The sequence below is a fragment of the Gossypium hirsutum genome, chromosome A05 (genome assembly GCF_007990345.1).
Source record: "Gossypium hirsutum isolate 1008001.06 chromosome A05, Gossypium_hirsutum_v2.1, whole genome shotgun sequence".
NCBI lineage: Eukaryota > Viridiplantae > Streptophyta > Magnoliopsida > Malvales > Malvaceae > Gossypium > Gossypium hirsutum.
In genome coordinates this window covers 109,125,767-109,147,745 of record NC_053428.1, presented here as the reverse complement: position 1 = coordinate 109,147,745, position 21,979 = coordinate 109,125,767, and the positions used below count along the sequence as shown (strand labels likewise).

Sequence of the window (21,979 nt, the reverse complement as noted above, 5' to 3'; positions counted from 1 at the left end):
TTAAACTGAAAGTGGGTTTTCACCAAAATTAAGCATTAGTGATTTCAAATATTATGTAACCTCCACAATCCGACCGTAATATCTAGGTTGGATTTGGGATATTACAATTTTACTCAACTAAATTGAATGTTTTGGTCTTTAAAATTTATTTGAGTTTTTTTTAATAAATTTGAATTATCATCTCCCTTTATCTTGATCAATAAGAGTTTTAATTAACTCAAATTAGAATAATCATCAAGTCAAAAACTTCCAACTAATAGTATTAATTTTTAGATTATTAAACATTGGGTTGGCTAGGAGATTCAAATTTTGATTATGGTGTTAAAGGGTGAAAGGATTTAAGCTTAAACTCTTTTAAGTAGATAATTATAGTCAATGAGGTTTTGTTAGTTAAGGATGAGGAATTGAATTTTAAGACTTCAAATTTAAATTATTTTCTTCATTATTTTGAATTTAAGTCTTATCATGTCCTTGATGCATTCAGATATATTTGATTTTCTGTTTTTTATTTAAGCTATTTTAGTTTAAAGTGATTTCACGTTTGTACTTACAAGACCTGAATACACTGAAACAAGACCTCAATCGACTTAAGAAGGCCCTCAATATCCAGTTCCACAGCATGACATTTCAAAAAATTACAAAAACTAGACTAAGAGATGAAATAAGATCACTGCAGTCAGATTCTATCTCCACTTTAGTCCAATGGTAGCAAGCGACAATGGAAGCACCCAGTCAAATGGCCAAAGCTTCTGTCATCCACGTTGAAGAGGTATAAATTCTAGAACTTTCACTTCCAATCAAGACACTGTTTCAGTCCCTCACAACAACAACTATATCTACTACCAAACGATTCTAAGAAAGCCGTGACATCACAATTAATTTTAGTCACATTTTGCTTAGGTTTCATCTGCCATTTCAAGTGATAGAGCTTCCAAGCACCTTTGCTTCAGCAATTTCTAAGACTTCATAAGCTTTGTTTTAAATATTTAAACCACACTGAGATTGGGTCACCTATTTTTCTCAAAAAATATATATATATATATATAGGCATTGTGTGCGGTCTGAATATTTCTACAAAGATTCGCAAGAAGCTCAATTCTCTTCTTAGCACCATTCACTATAGAAAGATGTGAATATTCAATCCACCATTTGGAAAAGCCACCGAAGCCTTCCCCGTTTGGTTGTTAATTGTCAGTTTTTTAACTAGTTAAAATTGTTGCCTAAACACATGTTCAAACACAAGTTTGAACAAAAAACTAACTAGAAATGAAAATAGAGAAGTAATGAGAGATTTGCACACATCGTTTGTTAATGCATTTTGGAAACAATCCTACTCTAGAGAGCCTTGTTCAATGAATGATTTCATTCCACAATTGATTCAACCACCTATTGGCTAAAGCCGAATCTACCCTTACACAAAGAAATAATTGCAACCCCAATAGTTAGTTCCAATTTGTTATAATCACTCAGCCAAAACCTCATTTACAAAGGTTCAATCTCTCACAAAGAATGCCTAATAATAGAGTGAAGAAATAAAAATGAAAATAGCAAGAATAACTGTCACACCCCGAAAATCAGGTTAGTAGAATTGGGTAATTTAAAACCATGGGCTCAAGTGAGATATCAGGTTTAGTGTTGTAGAAAATCGTACCCTTTTGGTCTTGATTTCAAAAATGGAAAATCATGAATCTCTCTCCCAATTTCAACCAATCAATCTTTGTACAATTCTTTAAAGAATTGTAACAAAGGTCATTGTCAATAGATTGAAGCCTTTGATGCAAAAATGGGTCCTTTTGAGATCAAGTTTTGTCCCTAGAAGAAGTATAACAAATAATATTATTATTGTACAAGAGATCATTCACTCTACATAGGAAAATTCAAAAAAAAATGATGGATAATTGTTAAGATTGACTTGGAAAAGCTTATGACAGACTCAATTAGGGCTTCGTTGAGGATAGTTTCAGCTGATATTGGCATTCTAGGTACTGTTCAACAACTAATTATGCACTATGTTAGTTCCTCTACCATGCAAGTTATCTAGAATGGAAATCTTTCTAATTTCTTTACCCCATCTCGAGGCACAAGGCAAGGTAATCCTATTTTGCCCCATCTTTTTGTTCTTTGTATAGACTGTTTGGCTCAAGCTATAAATGATTAAGTCTAGAAAGGGGCGTGGAAACTTATAAAGCTCTCTAGGAATTTTTCTAGTATTTCTCATATCTTCTTTGCAGATGATTTGGTGTTGTTTAGTGAGGTGTCAGTTGACTAGATGTTGATTATGAAAAGGGTTCTAAAGAGCTTTTACGCCAGTTTTGGCTATAGTTTTAATGTACAGAAAACATAGACATTTTTTCTCTAAAAATGTTTCCCATGATTTGAAAAAGAATATCAGTTGTGACTTAGGGTTCTCTTATGTTGATAATTTAGGGAAGTATCTAGGTCTTTTGCTTTTACATCAAAAGGTGACAAAAGATACTTTTCAATACATTATTGATAACATGAGGAAAAAAATAGTGGGGTGGAAGGCTAAGGTGCTTTCGTTAGCAGGTAGAATCACATTGGCCAAAGCAATGTTAGTAGTTATCCCTAATTATGCTATGTATTCGACTGTTATTCCGAAAGGAGTTTACTTTGAAATGGAGAAATTATTCATAACTTTGTATAGGGACACATTGGGGATAAGAACTTGATAAATCTCGTCAAGTAGGATGATCTCTGCAAGGTTCCAAAACATGGTGTACCTTGACTTTAAGAAGATTGACTGTCAAAATGATGCTTTCCTCATGAAAGATTGGTTTTAATCTTATTAAGAAACCTAATTAGTTATGGGTTTAGGTTCTTAGAACCAAATATAAGTGGAGGGAAAATCTACCTACATCCTTACATGTGGGTAATGCGTCACGGATATGGAATGGAATTTGTGGTATTTGGAGTAAGATTTTTTATGGTGTTATCTAGAATGTAAGGAAATGCATGAATGTAGACTTTTGGAAAGGTAATTGGGTTAAGGAATGGGGTCCTCTTATTAATGTTTGCACCTAACCCCTATACATTCCTTATGAACATGTTCCTGTTAAGGATATGGTACCTCCCAGTGGGGAGTAGAATTGGGATGTGTTTACGTTGGTGTTGTCGCTTCCAGTAATCAAGAGTATTTCTACCTATAAGCTTTCGTCTGATCATGATGTGGATGATTTTGTTGGATGGAGATATGATAATAAGTTTGTATTTACTATTTGCTCATCTTACTCTACTATTTGTGGCCCGAATTTGGTTAATAGGGACATAATTTGGCATCATATTTGACACTTTCTTATACCTCACAAGGTATGTATCTTCCTTTGGTTAGCATATATGAACAAAGTCCTTACTAATGAATGTCGATTGAGAAAGCACCTTACTACTGATACGAGTTGCAAGGTTTGTGGTGATTCGATAGAAAGTATAAATCATGTATAGCGGTAATGTACTCCAGTTGTGTCGACATAGGTATTGGTGGTAAAGCCAAATAAGAATCATGAATTTTTCACCATCAATTTGGAAGCATGGTTCGAGGTCAACATTTTGATTACTGTTTATTTTGCATGTGACCCTAATGAATGGAAGACTTTATTTGGTTTCATTTGTTGGCACCTTTGGATTAGGAGGAATAATTATGTTTTTAATATAGACTTTATTGAATGGGAAGGTATGTTGGAGAAAAGCTACCGGATGAGAGACATGTTTCTTCATTCGAAGCATGGAATGGTAAGTCATTTGATGCATAGACAAGCTAAAACATGCAGACTCATTAGTTGGAATGCACATGCGGGAAGGATGACACAAGGTTAATATGGATGGTGTTATTTGTATTGAGATTGGGAACATTATAACAAGGGGCTTAGTCCGTGACCAACATGGTAATTAGGTAGCTAGTTTTTCTAAAAATATTGGATATTGCTCTGTTATTAGTGCTGGGCTTTAGGGTACACTTGAAGGCCTCCAAGTAGCTTGGAATTTAGGCTTGAAATAGGTGGCTCTTGAGATGGATAGTGTTGCAGCCATCCAATTGATTCAAACCTTTTCAACTGAGCACTATCGTTCAGCAATACTAAGAGCTATCAAGGGGTTACTTCAACTATCTTGGATGGCTTATATTACACATGTTTTCAGAGAAGACAATAAGGTAGCTGGTAGATTGGCGTCAATGGCGTTTTCAAGGCCTTTAGGTAGGTATATTTTCATGCAACTACTGGATGAAGTTCCACGATTGCTGCACGATGATAAATTTGGCATGGCTTGGCCTTGCCTAGTTTAGTTGTAGTTTTAACCTTCTTCTTATAAAAAAAAAGTTTTCAGAGTAATTTGAACTAGTAATGGTTGACTAGTAAGTAATCAGAGTTTATAAAACATTTTAAAATATATTCCCATTAATTATTTTATTGATAATTTGACCAATAACTTCGCTAAAAAAAATTAGCTCGTAAGAAGCACATGAAGTTACTACTACATCGTATAAAGCCAAAGATCAGTAGTTGGTATCTTGGTATTTATTTGTTATGCATTTTTTAGCATTAAAAAGGAAAGCCCCCCTAAACCCTAGAAGAAGTGTAGCTGTTTAAAGATGGGAGTCATCAAGTCAGCCATGATGGACGCGCCTTTAACATCCATGTGGGTTTTCAACATCCTTTTTTTGGGATTCTAACCCTCGAAATTATAGCTTTCCTCAGCCTTCGACCCTTCCCTTTGGCTGCTTTCTTCATCACCACCCTCTTGGTCAGCCTTATGATGTTTATCTTCACCATCATCGACAACGCTCTCGGCAGCGCCACCTTCAATCCCACTGACTTCTTCTCTTGCTACGCCGTTGGCCTCAAGAAAGACTGGTCTACCCTTTCCATGGTAGTGCGTTTTTCCTTGCAAGCCACCGGTGGAGTGGTGGGCGTGAAGACGATTTTGGGGGTTCTTCCAAGGGAATATAAAGAAACCATTAAAGGACATTTGAAAGTAGATATGTAGACAGGGTTTTTAATTGAAAGGTTGTTGACATTTGGGCTATGCCTAGCTCTATTGGTGATTTTGGTAAGTGGTTCTAACAACCCTTTGCTTAAGCTATTGTTGATGGCGATATCAACAGTGGGATTTGTTGGGAGAGGGGCTAATTACACAGGACCCTCCATGAATCCTGTAAATGCTTTTGGATGGGCATAAGTTAACAATTGGTATACCTCTTGGGAGCTTTATTATGTTTATTGGATGGGTCCTTTGATTGGGGCAACTTTGGCTGCTTGGGTTTTTAGATTCTTGCTTTCTCCTTTATCATCAACCGAGAAAAAAGCTTGATTTTTATGTAAAATTTTCTTCTCTATTTCTAATGAAAACATTTCCATTTTGCCTGCTTTTACCTTATTCATCATCTTAGGATTATCTTCTTTAAGTTTTACCAAAGCTTGGAACTATGTAATAATTAGGGTAAATTACACTAATGTTTACTCAATTTTGATTAAAATAATAAAAAAGTAATTAAACTTTGAAAAGTTACAACTCAATCCCTAAACTTTAGAAAAATAATAAACTAGTCATTAGTAACCATTTTTCGTTACGTCTGTAATGAAAAGTTGACCTATCATTCCACGGTGTAAATGGCCCCAATTTAAGAACCCTAATTGGGCTAGGCAATAGAAGAAGGAGAAGAGAAAAAAATAGAGATGTCGATCGTGATTCTGTCACTGTAGCTTTAGTAGTTCGTGGCGGCAACCACTATTCATGGCTATCAATAAGCTTAGAAACTTCCCAAATTTGACAACATTCCTTTTTAACTTGTAAACCCTAAAGTCAACTTAGATTTTTCAAAATTAACTTCTAAAGCTCTAAATCTAAGCCTGAATCCTATATTTTTAATATTTTAACTGTCATATTCTCATATATGAGATTTCAAGTTTCCTTTTCAATTGTTTTTTTGGGGTGTTTTTAGTAGTTGCTGACTTAGGATCCGTTTCCCCTCCTTTTCTCGTTCCCTCTTTAGTTCCAAATCTTAATAGCTAAATGGAATATGCTTTAGTTTGGTGTATCCCATTGCTCACCTTTTATTTTTTTTTCTCTATTGTTTTCTTATTCTTTTTTGTTCATTTTATGGGAGGTTTTGGTTTTGACCAACCAAGATAGAAGCCTCTTTTTTTTTATCATATGGTTTGCTAATATGATTCCCTTTTTAAATTATCTTATCATTTGTTTTGATTGACTCTTTTAATTAAAGTATTGTTGCTCTGATATGTGCTATTGACTTTACTATGAGTTGTTTTGGGGCTTCCTATGTAAGTATGGGAAGGGAAAAAAAGGTTTTACTTGAGATTTGTTGGTCAATAATAGGCTTGTTCATATTCACTTTTTCTTGTATGTATAATTGTATTACCAATGACAATTGGTTCATTGGATTTCAAATTCAAAATTCTCTCCTAAACAAAATCTCTATTTCAACTACAATATCATATTTCAAGTTTCCAACTTCCTTTAAAAAATCTTTCTTTGTAATTTTATTTATTTATTTTTCCCCCTAAAATTGAGACCATTCAGCTCCTCATGTCCAACGTGGCAAGTTAACTAGTCACGTCACCTGTTCCATTAGGCCTGTAATAGAAAACGTTAGTGGGTGACTAATTTATCATTTTTCTAAAGTTTAGTGATTAAGTTGTAACTTTTCAAAATTTAATGGCTGTTTTCTTATTTTAGTCAAAGTTGAGTAATTGTCAATCTAGTTTACCCTAATAATTATTATTGCTTTCATATCAATTTTATTTTTAGGCTTACATTTTGGATTGCAAATTTGGACTATTATATACACAAATATTTAAGGTTTATGTTTGGGCTGCTAGCTTCAATACTAAGCCCTTTTTCAAAATAAGTCTCTATAATAATTGAGTAAACTTGAGGGGTCTGGTGAAAGGTTTGGTCTTTTTATTTTTCTTCTTAATTTTAAGTATTTTTCACTAAAAAGAAATTTAAAAAACTTTTCTAAATCTCAAGAACTTAGAGTCGGTCTGGTTTCAGAAAATAATTTTAGTTTCGATTTTCCTGGAAAATTTCTGAAAATGATTTTTGGAAAAGGAAAATAAAAATATGTGAAAAAAATTAGAGAATTAGAAAAACTGATTTGGAAAAATGAAAAATGTTGAAAATAAAGAATATTTTGAAGTTTCATTTTATGCTTTAAATTTATTTTGGTTTAAATTTTTTTAATTTTTATTTTTATTTTTATAACCTTTAAATCTTATTTATTTATTTATTTTCATCTTTAAAAATACAATTCGATTATAATTAAGTTCATCATTCAAGCGGCGCCACTATCTTGGTAAATAATTAATCTAATTATATATATATATAAATCTGATTCTATAAACATGGGATTATTTTTCCACAATATTTGCTTTGATTGTTTGATTTTTGGTTACCAAAGAGATTCATAAGAATGCAAGCACTAGAATTTGGTTTTGATTAAGTTCAAGAGCTGTCACTATCTTAGTAAAACTCACTCTTTTCTTTGCATGAATGCCTTGTGAAAGAATAGGGATAGGCAAAGTAGACAAATTTAGAGAAGTATGTCATGCCATCAATAGCAAAGTTGAGTGTTCTTAAACATCATCTGTGGCACTTGCTCTTAGCCCTGATTTCTTAAAAAAAATAGACTGCAAAAAGTTCAAGAAACAAGGTTGTGGAGACTAGAATTAGAAAGCTTCAACAATTATCCACTAAATATATATCCACTATCTTCTAATGAAGACAGATGCTTTTTTTGGTTCTATCCATATTGACTTCGGCGGCAATAGTTCAGATAGTGAAGGGTTTGAAAAAGGTAAAAGAAAAAAACACGGTATCGATTCAATTTCCGAAGATCGTGATCTAGGGTGATAAGATGGATAAAATGAAAGCATTCTTGGATAAGTGGGTATCCATATTGAGTGCAAAAGAAGAAACTGGTAAAACAAAAGCTGAAAAAAACAAAGCGTCTATAATTAGTATTGTTTTCGACCCTTATTCTATAGGAATATGCGTGGACCTTTTTGAAAAAAGTGGAGTATGTTTCTTCACATTCTTATAATAAAGCAGTTGAAAAATTCATATCTGCAGAATGGAGACAAATCTTTGTTGCGATGCCAGATGTGATGCGAAAGGATTGAGTGGATAGTCTAGATTGGTCTTAAGTTTTCTTTTCTTTACTTATTTTTATTTGTTAGGACAAAGGCTGTCCAGCACTAACAACTCGGCGGCTAATCAGTCACCTGATTAGTTACGATGTTGGGACAGTCCAAGTGTTTTATTTGTTAGCTTATTTGACTTGGCATTTTTCATGTGATGTTTTTATAAGGAAATAGACTTTTAAGGCTAATTTTATTATGCCTTATAGTCATAATCAAAGTTGGAGTTCTTGAAGAGCGTGAGATCGACTCGGCTTTATGGATAAAGCTTAGGCTTATCCTTTATCATTATTATGGCAAATTTATGGGTTGACTTTAAGGAGATTAACCCTTTTTTTTTTTTGGATAAGATTGGAGGTAATTTATTCTGATGATTTTATTATAGAAGAAGATTTTATCTTGGATTATGTTGATTGAATAGGCTGCCATACCTATTTAGAGGTAATCAATACGCATGTAAAGATGCATCGATTAAGGAAGTGTTATTTTGATTTCGATTAGTAGGAATTCTTTGTGAAAGATTGAACATTTGTAAATGAAGTTTTGGGTGAGTAGTTGTAACAAGCTAGATTGGCTATTAGGGTTGCAATTACTTATTTGCGTAATGGTAGATTGGGTTTAGCCAATAGATGGTTGGATCAATTGTGGAATAAAATCATTCACTGAGCGAGGTTTCACAGAGTAGGATTGCTTCCGAATTGTGTTAACAAATGATTGTATGCAAATATCTCCTTACTTTTTCTATTTTTTATTTTTGTTTCGTTGACTATTTTATTTCATGTCTGAACACATGTTTAGACAACCAATTTGACTAACTACTTTCTTCAGTATTGTAGGCAGATATATCATGCAATGTGACTTTATAAGTAGGCATTAACCAAGAGGAAAGGAAGAATTATTTAATATAAGGCAATCTTCTATTGAAAATGTGATTGAACGAAGTATTGGAGTTTTGAAAAAAAAAGATTTACCATATTGAGAGATATGTCCAATTGTCATAGAAAACAATGTTATATACCGAAAGCCGAAAGCATGTTGTACCGTGCATAAATTCTTGGAAGCTAAAAAAGATGAATTGTTTGAAGAGGGTGAAAGAGAAAACATGCAAGAATTCGATGAGACAGAAGCAAGTTTTTCAGGTTACGATGAACATATTACGTTTGATATGTCACAAACAATTGAAATGGCTCAAGCTAGAGAAGATATTGCTAAGTAATTATAGATTAATTATAGGTATAATTGAGAATTAAAAAAATTATATTATATACTTGTTTCTAGTGAAGCACATTTGATTTTATTTAAAATAATGTTTGACTTTTCTTTATTTGATCACTTTTATCTAGTTAATTACATTTTATTTTAATATTGCAATACATATTTAATTAACTAGACTTTAATTTAGTTATTTAATTATTTTTTATTTTTATTTTAAAGAAATTTATATGGAATAATATAAAGGTTGTCTCATTTTAGGCTAATAAACTAAAGTGTGTAAATTTCTCAAATCCTTGTATGGTTTAAAACAAACACCTAAACAGTGATACGAGAAATTCGATCAAATATTAGTAAATAATTTTGTTGAAGTAGATAAATGTATAACAAAACTTGTTGATGGATATTGTGTGGTCATTTGCTTGTATATTGATGATATGCTTATTTTTGTACTAGTTATGAGTTAGTACTTGAGACAAAGTTTCCTTGCTCCTAAATTTGACTTGAAAGATATGGGTGAAGCAAATGCCAAATTGGGTGCTAAAATCATAAATAAACGGGATAGCATAATGCTGTCACAAGAATATTATATTGAGAAATTTCTAAAAAAGTTTGGATATTTTGATATTAAACTAGTGAGTACTCCTTATGATGTTAAAATTAAATTGTAGAAATATAAAAGTTATCTAAGTATGTACATATTATTAGAATTCTAATCCATTTAATGAATCTTAGTCAACCTAAAATAGCATATGTTGTATGTGGATTGGGCATTATACACAACCCAAATCATGAGCATTGGCTGGTATAATTATACTTGAAAGATGTGGGCTGCTAAGATGGCATAGTGATGTTAACTAGATTTTATATTTAAATGAGATAAAATTTATTATTGGTTATGGATTCACCCTCGAAGTGGTACAATTACTTGAAAATCAACCAAATAAATTGTTATAGTAAAATTTATCATGGAGTCAGAATTTATTACTTTAAAATTGATTGGTAATGAGACTGAGTGGTTAAAAAACTTGTTAGCAAATATTCCATTGGGCACAAAACCAACACCTTCAATGTCTAAGCCTTATGATCGTCAATTAACAATAGTCATTATAAAAAATAAAAATTTCAACGACAAAATAGAGATATTCTAAATTTAGGAGTACATGGCACTTATAAATACCATGCATTGCCAAGTTGTCAAAACAGACAAAAAGAAATCAACTATCATTCTTCCTTCTTTCCCAATCGACATTCATCCCTCTTTTAGCTAAGTGATATTTTGTTATTCTTGCTCCTTGTTCATTTGTGAAATAGAAGTGCTTACTGAATTTTGTAAAATACATTTTCCACGAATTATCCTTAATGATCGACAATCTCAAACATACCAACATGATGATACTTTTAAACAGGTTCAAGGAAATAATTAAGGTTTAATACATCTTAAATCAATTAATAAACACAACAAGATACTTTTAAACACAAACAACAGGATGATAGGTTTGATATTCATGAATTTAACATATCTATGTTTACTTTATACAACTAGTATATAAAAAATGAGAAATTACATGCATAATTCTTCATCTATTTCACTTAAAATTAAAGGACCTAAAAGTATTAAAAAAAAAGAAAAGAAAAAAGCCCTAATTAGTTTTGCATTTAAACTTTAATTTGAGATTCTTACTTCCAATTCCTAGTTGGTACATCTAAGATGTAAACTAGTGAGTATTTGCATATATTGTATATCTGGATATCATGTAATTTATACTCTAACATCCGAATACCCTTCCATTTCCAACTCTTTTCCTTCACTTATTTCATCATATCCTTCAACCTTTTTGTACTCAAAGGCACTAGAAATCCACATATAGACACATAGATTAATAGCACTCAGCCCTGCCAATACCCAATAGAAGTAATTAAGATTTGAACGGTTCAGATTATCTCCCAACCATTCCTTTCCATGCTTTGAACTGATCATTTGAACCACTGAGATGATTCCAGTGTTTACAAAGCTCCCAATTCCCACTATACTTATATAAGCTGCTGCTCCAATGCTTCTCATTTCTTCCGGCATTTGATCGTAGAACAGTTCTTGTAATCCGATGATGGTGAACACGTCTCCGATCCCAGTGAGTACATATTGCGGAAGTAACCACCATATGCTCATGGGGATCACTGCTTTCGGGGTGTCAATTAGGCCGTGTTTTCTAGCGGTGTTCACTCTAGCAGTCTCGACAATGCCTGCAACGACCATGTTAAGTATGGATACAAATAAACCGATACCGATTCTTTGTAGCATAGTTATTCCTGTGGGGTTTTTGGTTAGCTTTCGGGCTATAGGGACGAAAACACAATCATAAACTGGGACCGCGATGAGGATGGTGAGGCCTACTAGGCTTTGGAGTGCCGCGGGAGGGACTTTGAAATTGGGGCCGAGGGATCTGGACATTGTGCTGCCTTGCTTGGTGAAAAATGTGTGTAATTGAGTTATCACTGCACAAAACATTAAGCAACTGACCCAAATGGGGATGAGTCGAAGTAGAAGCTTAACTTCTTCCACTTGGTTCAATGAACAAAGCTTCCATGGATTCCTGGATTTCCTCATCGCATCATCATTGTCAATCATCATTGCCTTGTCTAAAAATCTGCATTTCCAATCTAATATTAGTAATCATCATTTTCTTAAATTGAAATATAATTAAATTCTAAATGAAAATAATAATAAAATTCATTTTTAATGATCTTTTCGCTATTAATTGAATGAAAATATATAAATAGTAAACATTAGTTTATCCTTTTACAGTGTAATTCTGTATTTGATAAATTAAAATTTTAAGTGTAGAAAAATTAAATACTAAATTTTTGTGTTAAATTTTATAAGTGCTGAATTTATATTAGAAAATTATTTGGTAAATTAGTAAATATAAGTACGGAATACAATCATGTTGTTTGATAAAAATAAATAGTGGTTTTAATTATTTTTTAAAGTTTTAATCTTATTAGTATAATATTTTATATTATTTTGAATAGTATTGAATAAAAGATACACATGATAATTTGAATATTTTATTTTTTTTAAATGAAGAGAAGGGATTGTATAAAACTGTGATTCCACGTCATCTTTATCCATTTACAATAGGAAAATGATAAATCAAATTGTTTCTCTTGATTTTTAGTATTTTTAGTTGAATTTGAATTTTTTGATGAGGAAAAAGTTGAAAATTTTTCCATTTTCCTATTAAAAATAGATAAGGATGACGTGAAATCACAGTTTCATTAAATAAATTATTTGAAAGGTGTTTATAGGTAAAATATTTTAGATTATGTACTAATTTAATTCCAATTGATTAAGTTATTGCATTGTTCATGTTGATGCAAATCCTTTCAATTTAATAGTTAAAAAACTCTGTATAAACAGATGAGATGGAATTAATTTAGCAAGAGAATAGGATCTTATTCTAATGGTGTGAACATCAATCAAGACTTGGAAATTGGCTGGAAAATTATTAACTAATTAAAAAAAAGGGGTAAACCTAAAGAAATATATTTTATATTATTTAAATGAAAGTGGTGATTTTATCTCATTGATATAATTATACATAGATTCCTTTGCCTTTATTAATTAATTAACTTAATAAAATCAACTTTTAATTCCTTGTTTTATTAGATATTACATTATTTGATATATTAAATTATCTCTAAGTGGCTTATTTGATAAGGCTTGTAAGTAAATTATATTAATAAATAAAAGTACACATTCCAAACCCTTTGACTATTAAATTCTTATGTCCCGCTTCAAGACTTAGGGTTCTTTTAAATGGATGTTTATATTTAGTGTGGTGTGTTTAAAATTTTTTTATCTCACATTACAATATCTAATCTCACCACCATCGTTGTCAATACTTATATCTTTTGTTAATTTAATTTTTATTCTTTTTAGCTAAATTTGATCATTAACTTTTCAAAAAATAATCACATCATATTTTTTTATCTCATTTTTCATTTATTATTTACTCCAAAAATTTTAATTTGTAATTTATCTAATTTTCCCTCTAAATTAATTTGAGGGTTCAAAACAAAATTTAAAAAAAAAATTAGTGAATTGAATTTAAAAAAATCAATTGATATTAAAAATAAATTCAATCAATCAAAATAATCCATACCCTTAGTGGACTCAAAATCAAGAAGGTACAATTTTGTACTTCTGTGATTAAATGGTGTTTTATAAAATAAAATAATTGGGTTACTTATTAAAATTTGATTTTCTTCACATATTTACCATAAAAATGCCAAAAATTGTATGATTTAAAAAAAAAAAAACACTTTTCTTTCGAAGTATGCGGGAGTTACCTAAATTGATTTGTACGGACCAATTTGGGGCCCATGGTTTGACCTCGGACCCTATCATCCTCACAACATATGCCCCTGCTACCGTGCGACTCAGTCAACCGCCACTTCCTAGCCGCCGCGACGAAGACCTGAGCCACCCTGGTGAACGGACTTCCCGTCGGGCGCTGCTTTCTATACTTCTTCATTCCTATTAGAAACAACGCCAATGCCACCGCCAACGACCCTGCTAACACTCCAAACCCCGCCGCCCAACTAACATTATCCTACACGTCAATTCCCATCACTTTATATATATTTTCTAAATGAAAAGGAAAGTAACGCTAGTTCACCGCACAATTTTTGACTTTTGAGTATAATTAGTGGAAACGTTTTTATTTTACCTGGAGGTAGATGACGACGACAATGGCGACGGAGGCACCGGTTACGATCCCTAGATACCACCAGTTGAAAAATGAGCTTTTAGCTGCCTTCTCTTCTGGGTTGGTTTCGTCGAACTGATCGGCGGCGAAGGTTTGAACGCACGGTTTATGGCCACCTTCACCTATGGCTAATATGTAAAGTGCTGTGAAAAACACCGGTTTTCGAGAATGCGTAGGAATTACCGAGACTGATAAGCTCAATAACACCATTCCCTGTAAACATTTCAATATTATTAATTTAAGCAAGCAACTAAAATATGCGATATAAAGTCTGGGTTTCATCAGTAACGTCTTTTAATTTACCAGGAAGTAGATGGAAGAGGAAGCAAGGATGGTCTTGAAGCGGCCGAGATATGAATCGGCGACGAAAGCTCCGAGTAAAGGGAAGATGGCGGAAACGCCAACCCAAGTATTGACGTTCTTAGCGGCGGCGGCCACCGGCTGACCGAGGTTGTTGGTGAGATAAGTGATGAGGTTGCCGGCCAAACCATAGAAAGCAAAACGCTCTGCCATCTCAACAACTGCATCATCAAAAGGGGTTAAAATACATACAAGAGAAGAAACCCAAAATTGAAAAGAGAGATGGGGATGGGTTTACAGATGACAAAAATGGCGGCGTTCCAACCACCTTTGGAGGTGTTTTTCTGAGAAGGGAGGAGCTTGCTGGGATTTTGATGGTCATTGTCAATGGCGACTGGAGTAACTGGGGCATCCATGTTGGAATTTGGGCAGGTGAAAACAAATGATAACGTTGGGATACCCTTGGATGCTTTGCTCCAATTTATACATGTCAAACACCCAATTTAATTATTTCATATACTATATTTACGTGTTGGTGTCAATTTAATTAAAAAATTTATTTTTTAAAAATAAATACAAATTATACTAATATTTTTATTTTTATATAAAATTAATAAAAATTATAAAAATTATAAATCACCTAGGCTGAGACAAGAAATTAATGAATAATCTGGCTTTAGTCGACGGATCTATTTGGGCATTTAACTCCATTTTATTTATTTTCTTTAAATATGCTGTATTGTCCCACTTTGTCAGGGTATCTTTAATTACAATATAGTAAGATTTTTTTATAATTATGGGTCACCAGTTATTTATTAAACAAATAAATATATTTGCATTTAATGATTACCTATGTGTATTTTAATTGCAATTAAAATAATATATTTTATATTGAATTTTATGTGTTGGCATGATGGTCAGGGTATTTATTGTCTTAAGTGTAGCTTGAGTTCAAGTCGCACTATTCGCGTTGTTGTCAAGGCTTTGCCCTCTTCTTGTAATTCACCATAAAGTAATAGAATCTTAACACATGTAAATGTCGAGTTTCTGAATCAGCAAAATTTATAGGAAAGAGGAAGAATATCAAGTAACTTGACACAAAATGGAATAAATTAAACACGCAAAGGATCAAATAGCAAAGTATACTATTCCTAAAGGGACTTAGAAAGCATTCAGAAGGATCTCAACACCTAGGGATATCGAGATTCTATTAATATGACTTTATCGTCAACAAATGATTGGATAATGAATTTTGCAATTGCTATTCTACACCAATAAGAAACTTCACACATTTTGAGTGTTGAAGCACCCAAAAAATAATTATTCTGGAAATCAACTTTTCTACACACCTATTTAACGAGAAATGTGTTATTACGTAATATATATGATATATATGGGAGGGATTCACTTACATAACTATAAAATTAAATTAGTTTTACACACTTTTTAAACTTTTTGTATGATAAATATTTTAACAATTTGATTGTTGAATTTATTAATATTTTATTTGTGACACATGTAAATTTTTTATTGATCTCATGTCTCTATTATATCGATCCAAATTATTGTATTTGTAATATATATTTAACGATCTAAATGTTAGATATTTTAAATTTACTTTGAAGTTATTTTGATTTTTTTCATCTAAATTTAATAAATTTATTTGTAAAAATTAAGTAAACATATTTATGAATATATAATCAAACATATATTTGAATAATTAAAAATTTATTTAAGGACAATAAATATAAATAACAAATAAATATATTTTTTTTAATTTTTTATACAAGATTTGGGATAGGGGATGAGATAACATGGTTCAAACTCGTACTAAACAGAATGTCTGATAAGAGTTTTAATCAGCATTCTATTCAAATCGAAACATATATTTTTAGTTTTAAATATAACTAAACATAAACATTATTATTATATTATGAAAGTAAAAATAAAAGTATTACTAATTCATTATAATCCAACAACAAACAAGTTTTTAATTAGATTTAGACAAATTATTAAATAAGTTTCAAGCTATTCATAAATTAATTAATTTAGAAATATTAATGAATTAAACCTATATTTCTATATTCAAGTTGAATTCATTAAATAAATCAACAACAATATTTTATTTTATTCTAAATAACCAAATAAAAATTGAATGGTTCATTTAGCTTAGATTTTACTCAATGCCCTAAAACTTACCTCTCAAATTGCTTTACGCAAAACTATGGATGGTACTTGACATGTGGACCAACTAGTAGTTCAGTTTGCTTCACATGAAACACTCGGTTCATTTAATTTTTTTCACACATGCACTTTGACATGTGGACCGACTATAACAATAAATTGGCGTTTCAAATTATATTAATTAAATAAGCAAATTTATTAAAAGAAAACAGATAAAGTGAGCTGTCCATGATTGAAAATATCATTTTTATTATTTTTATAAAATTTATACTTATTATGTCTTCTCAAGGTTTACTTTAATTGTTTCCTTTCTTTGTAGATTGTTATTTTGCGAAACTTATCGAGTCGGATCATTGTGAAGCACACACTATCAAAAGATGGTAGAATTGCACTCTTTGTGTCTAAATGTGGCATGTATATAGGGGCACCTTACGGCATGTTTGGTTGGGTGTATTGGCTCTTTGTGTCTAAATGTGGCATGTATATAGGGGCACCTTACGGCATGTTTGGTTGGGTGTATTGGCATAGCCAATACACCCCTAATCGGTGGGGCCTACTTAAGACGCTTCTATGCCATTGTTTGGTTCGTGGTTTTTCTATTACGGCTGTAATACGCGACTAACTTAATCGGTGAAATCCACCGATTTCTAATACACCCCATTTGCTCAGATTAGGCTCCGCATAGGTTTACCATCCCTGTTATACCCTCCCATCTGCTTCCCCGTTTCTCTTCTGTTCCTTCTAGCCTCTGCCGAATTCGTTGTTGGCAAGTTAATCCCCTCCAGATTTGTTTCACTCTGCTGATTCTGCATGTAATCGGTTTCCCCTTTTCTGATTACAGCTTCTTCTTCATCGCACTGTGCCCGGATTTGGTCATTTACAGGTTAGTGTTTTGGGTTTTTAAGCTTTCCATTCCTCCTAATTTATTCCTCTTCTTGGTTGCCTTGCCTGCGCCTAGTTATCGCCATTTCTGCTTCTTTCCAGGCTCCACTCAAGGCTTCAATCTATTTCAAAGGAAATCCATATTCATTACAGGTTAACTAAACCTTCAATTTACAAGCCATATGTAATCATGTTTTATTTTTTTTTAATTTTGGGTCTCTGCAAGATTTGTTCTTTTTGGGGTTTTGAATTCTTTTTATTGTTATGTTTAGTTAATCCTTGAATTTATGTTGTTTAGAGATGGTGAATTTAACAGAAGTAATATAGTTGATGTCAGTATTCATGTCTGTGGAAGAAATGATTAGAAGAGTTAATTATAACAAGAGAAATGGAAATAAGGTACAATTCACTGCGTTAAAAGCAGTACCTTTTCGTTGAACAAAACTCCACCAGTAGGGTTATATTTGTCGATAGATTTATGGATGAATGCCTTCAAGTCTGGACTGTTTTCTATCTCAAGAATCTTTAAGGCTGGGAAGTCAACAGTATAATCTTCATGGAAAAATCCAATGAGTTTCTGAAGATCTTTCAATTTGAGGGAGTTCAATCGAGGGAAGCAAATTAATCCTCTGTTTTAGAATGTTTCTTCGATCTGCTTCTCCATTGATATTATCTCCTGCATGCATTTGCATTCACTTACTTCCAAGAAAATTGATGGTAATTTGAATTACGAAATAGATTCAGTTTAAATAGTTTCTTGGTTTGCACGTTGAAGGAAATTGGGTTCTTTTCTTGGAGCATTTGTGATTTACTTTTGTAATACTTGTTGTAAATCTGTTCATAAGGAACTCATAAATGCTATGGCATTTACAACAATTTTCATAAGTTGTTCATAAGGATGAGGATGCCAAGGTTTTAGGAGTTTTCTAGGGGGATTCACTGCAGTTGAATTTCTGTTAAAAGATACAGCATTCTTTGGAATTTGAACTGGTTGCCTCTGTTTGCTTAAATGGATTGACCTAATGTTTCCCCCTGATTGTTGTAGATATGGAGAACAGTGATGTTGCTGCCTTTTAAGCTCATTACAGTATTCTTGCATGAAGCAAGTCATGCAATTGCCTGCAAACTTACCTGTGGTCATGTAAGAAAGCCCTTTCCTTTATCACATGTCATATGAAGGGTTTAAACATGTCTTTAATGTGACCATTAGATTTTGGCTGCATAATTTTTCTACTAACCCATCTTGCTGGTTTTAGTCTTTGGATTATGGTCTGCTCAATTATCAATGTTCCTTTATCAGCCAACTAGTCTAGTTGAAGTCCTATAGGTGTTATTTGGAGATGTGCGTGTAAGAAGTGACTATTTTTAATGTGGCAGGCACTTGTTGATGCCCCGGATATGGTAAGAGGCCAAATGAACTTCAAGAGGCTTACATTGACAGATATCACAATTGACATTCCACGTGTTCCCAAGAACAAATGGGTTGATCGAAGCTATGGAGAAGGCTGGTAAGGACGACGACAGCTTTCACCAGCATTTGTAATGTTATTTCTTGAAGATATGTTTTCTTTCTTATCACTCTTATGTTAACTTACAGATGTTAAGAACAAATGGGAAAGTAGCTCGTGGGGTAGAAAGTTGATTGTCCAGAAGAGAAGAGCATCTCTCAACGACTTAGATAGGTTCAAGCTTATGTTGGCTAAGATCAAGGTCAGTTTCCGATACACCCCCTATTGTGTCTACCCGTTTTATACCAGAGTTCTTTTCTTGAAAGCACTTCCTCAAAACTTCAATCGAAGCTTGACGAGCTGTAATACGGTTTTGCAGAGGTCTGGAGTCATCAAGCAAGAACTTGCTAAGCTGAAAAAGGAGAATGCATCTTGAATTTGATATTGAATCATGGATTTTTGTTAGTTTTTGTCATCAAACATTCTGCAGGTTGTTCTTTTTTGTAATTTTTTCTTTTATTTACAAATGATTAAAAAGATTAAAGATCAGTTGAGAGATCTTTGTTTGCTATATTACATATTTTATAGTGAGTTTAATAGCAGGATATTGCTTTGCTTGCTGCAATTTTTCGTATCAAAATTCTGGTATTTATTTATATTCCCTTTATAGCATAATGAAAAATAAGACACTTAAGCTGTTTAAGTTTATAAGCTTCAAAATAAAAAGTTTTGATGTATTGTTTAGACAAACTCGAGCTGCTCAAGCTAGATATCGAGTTAATTATCTTACCTTAATTTATGTGTGTATATACTAAGTTTTGCTGATAATAAATATTAACCATTCATTCAGATAATTTTCCTATACATATGTATTTGTGTATATAAAATCATGCATTTATAAAGTAATAAAACACTGTCCAATACAACCAAGCATTTGGTTTAAATGATTGATACATGATCAAAACAAAAAGAATAAGAAACAAAGAATGAGTAACAAACAGTTACATGTTAATTTTAATATTAATTATTTCAAATGATATTTTATTAAATTCATATAAGAATTTGAGTAAATTATAGTATCATATATTATGATTTGAGTAAATTCATATAAGAATATTGATTATTAAGAATTTTATTAAATTATATATTTTAATTATAATATATTTAATAATAATTATGTTAATTTATATTTTATAGTATCATATATTATGATTTGAGTAAATTCATATAAGAATATTGATTATTAAGAATTTTATTAAATTATATATTTTAATTATAATATATTTAATAATAATTATGTTTAAATATGATTAAATTATTTATTATTGATATTAATAATCTTATTAAAATTTAAATAACAATAACAATAATCATTTACCAAAACAAATTTATGCTAAGGGTATTCTAGTCATTTTAGTTTTTTCCATTATGCTATTACACCTCTATTCCATTCAACCAAACACAAGATTACTATTACGCCTCTATTCCATTACATTCAACCAAACAGTTGATTTGCTATTACACCTCTATTCCAATACACCTCTAATCCATTACACCTCTAATCCAATACACCTCTAATCCAATACAGCGAACCAAACGTGCCCTTAGTGTGTTAATGCTCATTTTTGGATAGTTGGGTATATGGAAATTGCGGTATGGTTAATCTTGAGTAATATGATTTCCTTATGACTTGGGAAATGTATAGTATTGATCATGTTTCTTGCTAGTATGAGTGATGATATATACTTATATGTTTTGGCATGTGAAAGATTACAAAATGAAGTAAATAAGATAGTTAAGTTGATGTATGATTGGAAATGGTATAAATGATCTAAGATAAGAAAAGTTGACATAGTTAAGTAAGTAAATGGTGTAATTGAATTTGAATAAATGACATAGATTGTATGTTATGTTAAATGGTTGAATTCAAATTGTTACAAGCTTGTTTTGGTATGTTTTGCTAGGTTTTAGTATAGGTGAATTGGAAAATGAAAGTATGTGATTGGAAACATGTGAATAGGTACCAAATGTGTTAACTTGCCAAAAACAGAGGCAATGTCACGACCATGAATCCTCGACGTCGCAACTTAGTCTGATAGTGAGTAGTGTCGCGATGTGGAGGTGTTTGACATCGCGATGTGACTCACTAAGTTACATAGTCGCGATGAGGGAATTATGAAGTCACGACGTCAACCCGAGGTTTTAAAAACTTTACAAATAGGTCCTAATTCAACCTCGGGTTAGCAAAAGAGCTTTCGTAAACTCTTGTGGGACCCAAAAATGAATATATTGCATAGTATGAATGTGAAATTGTACTTAATTGACAATGTGTATGACTGTATGATGTAGAGTTATCTGTAGTAGCTTCACCAACGAATGTAGCATCTGACAGCTTGAACCCGGCGATTGGGTCAGACGAGGGAGGTTACAATAAAACATAATAAATACAACATTGGGCTCATATATAATAGAAATTAAACTTAAAAATCAAGCCCAATATGATATAAACTAGAATTAAAGCCCGAAACTCATAATTTCCTGTAATAATCTTGTCCAGAAATTATACTTGTGCAGTCTTTACTAAAATGGTCATAACTTGATCTCCCGGACTCAAAATCAAGTGATCAAAGTGCATTGCGAATCTAAGCGATAGATCTTCGATTGACATTAGGACATATTGAACCAGAAATGCTTGGATCCCTTTTAAAAATGCACTACAAGTCAACTAATTATAACACATGCTAGGCATGAGGCTTGATTGGGCTCCTTGAAGTGTAACGCCTGAGTTTGTTAACATCTTCCACATGGGCTTGTCATCATGGATTGAGATTTTAAGTTAATGAATGAACTTGGACTCGTCCAATTAATCCTCATTCCGCATTGAACTCCAAAGTCCATCATCTTGAATATTCAACTTTTCTTCTTAAAATTTCTTTATGATAAAGTCTTGAATGAATAAGTTGAGTTTTGACTTCAACTTCTTTGATTTGGATCTCGTGATTGGACCTTG

General features: G+C 32.0%; 1 protein-coding gene, 1 long non-coding RNA gene and 1 pseudogene across 2 annotated transcripts; 2 read left to right on the top strand and 1 right to left on the bottom strand.

The window, feature by feature from the left end:
• The first annotated feature begins 1,783 nt into the window (after nt 1–1,783).
• LOC121229704 (aquaporin SIP1-1-like) lies at nt 1,784–6,152 on the top strand (annotated as a pseudogene).
• A 4,797-nt stretch (nt 6,153–10,949) lies between these two features.
• On the bottom strand, nt 10,950–14,917 carry LOC107939245 (protein NRT1/ PTR FAMILY 5.4). The gene is made up of 5 exons (XM_016872544.2): nt 14,754–14,917; nt 14,459–14,676; nt 14,117–14,368; nt 13,737–13,999; nt 10,950–12,031 (listed from the first exon to the last, which is right to left on the bottom strand). Exons 1-5 carry the CDS (start codon nt 14,869–14,871, stop codon nt 11,146–11,148), a joined length of 1,737 nt encoding a protein of 578 aa, XP_016728033.1. The 5' UTR covers nt 14,872–14,917; the 3' UTR covers nt 10,950–11,145.
• Nucleotides 14,918–17,720: 2,803 nt separating this feature from the next.
• Nucleotides 17,721–19,594, top strand: LOC107940574 (uncharacterized). Its single transcript, XR_005927619.1, has 4 exons — nt 17,721–18,662; nt 18,899–19,029; nt 19,119–19,231; nt 19,349–19,594. It is a non-coding gene; the product is annotated as an uncharacterized lncRNA (long non-coding RNA).
• Nucleotides 19,595–21,979: the final 2,385 nt, after the last annotated feature.

What these genes read in the sequence shown, in the direction of transcription:
- LOC107939245 (XM_016872544.2), bottom strand. Translation starts at nt 14,871, where the DNA reads ATGGATGCCCCAGTTACTCCAGTCGCCATTGACAATGACCATCAAAAT. An exon ending in CCTCTTCCATCTACTTCCTG is followed by an intron (nt 14,369 to 14,458) that starts GTAAATTAAAAG and finishes AAATGTTTACAG; the next exon opens with GGAATGGTGTTATTGAGCTT. An exon ending in TCGTCGTCATCTACCTCCAG is followed by an intron (nt 14,000 to 14,116) that starts GTAAAATAAAAA and finishes ATTGACGTGTAG; the next exon opens with GATAATGTTAGTTGGGCGGC.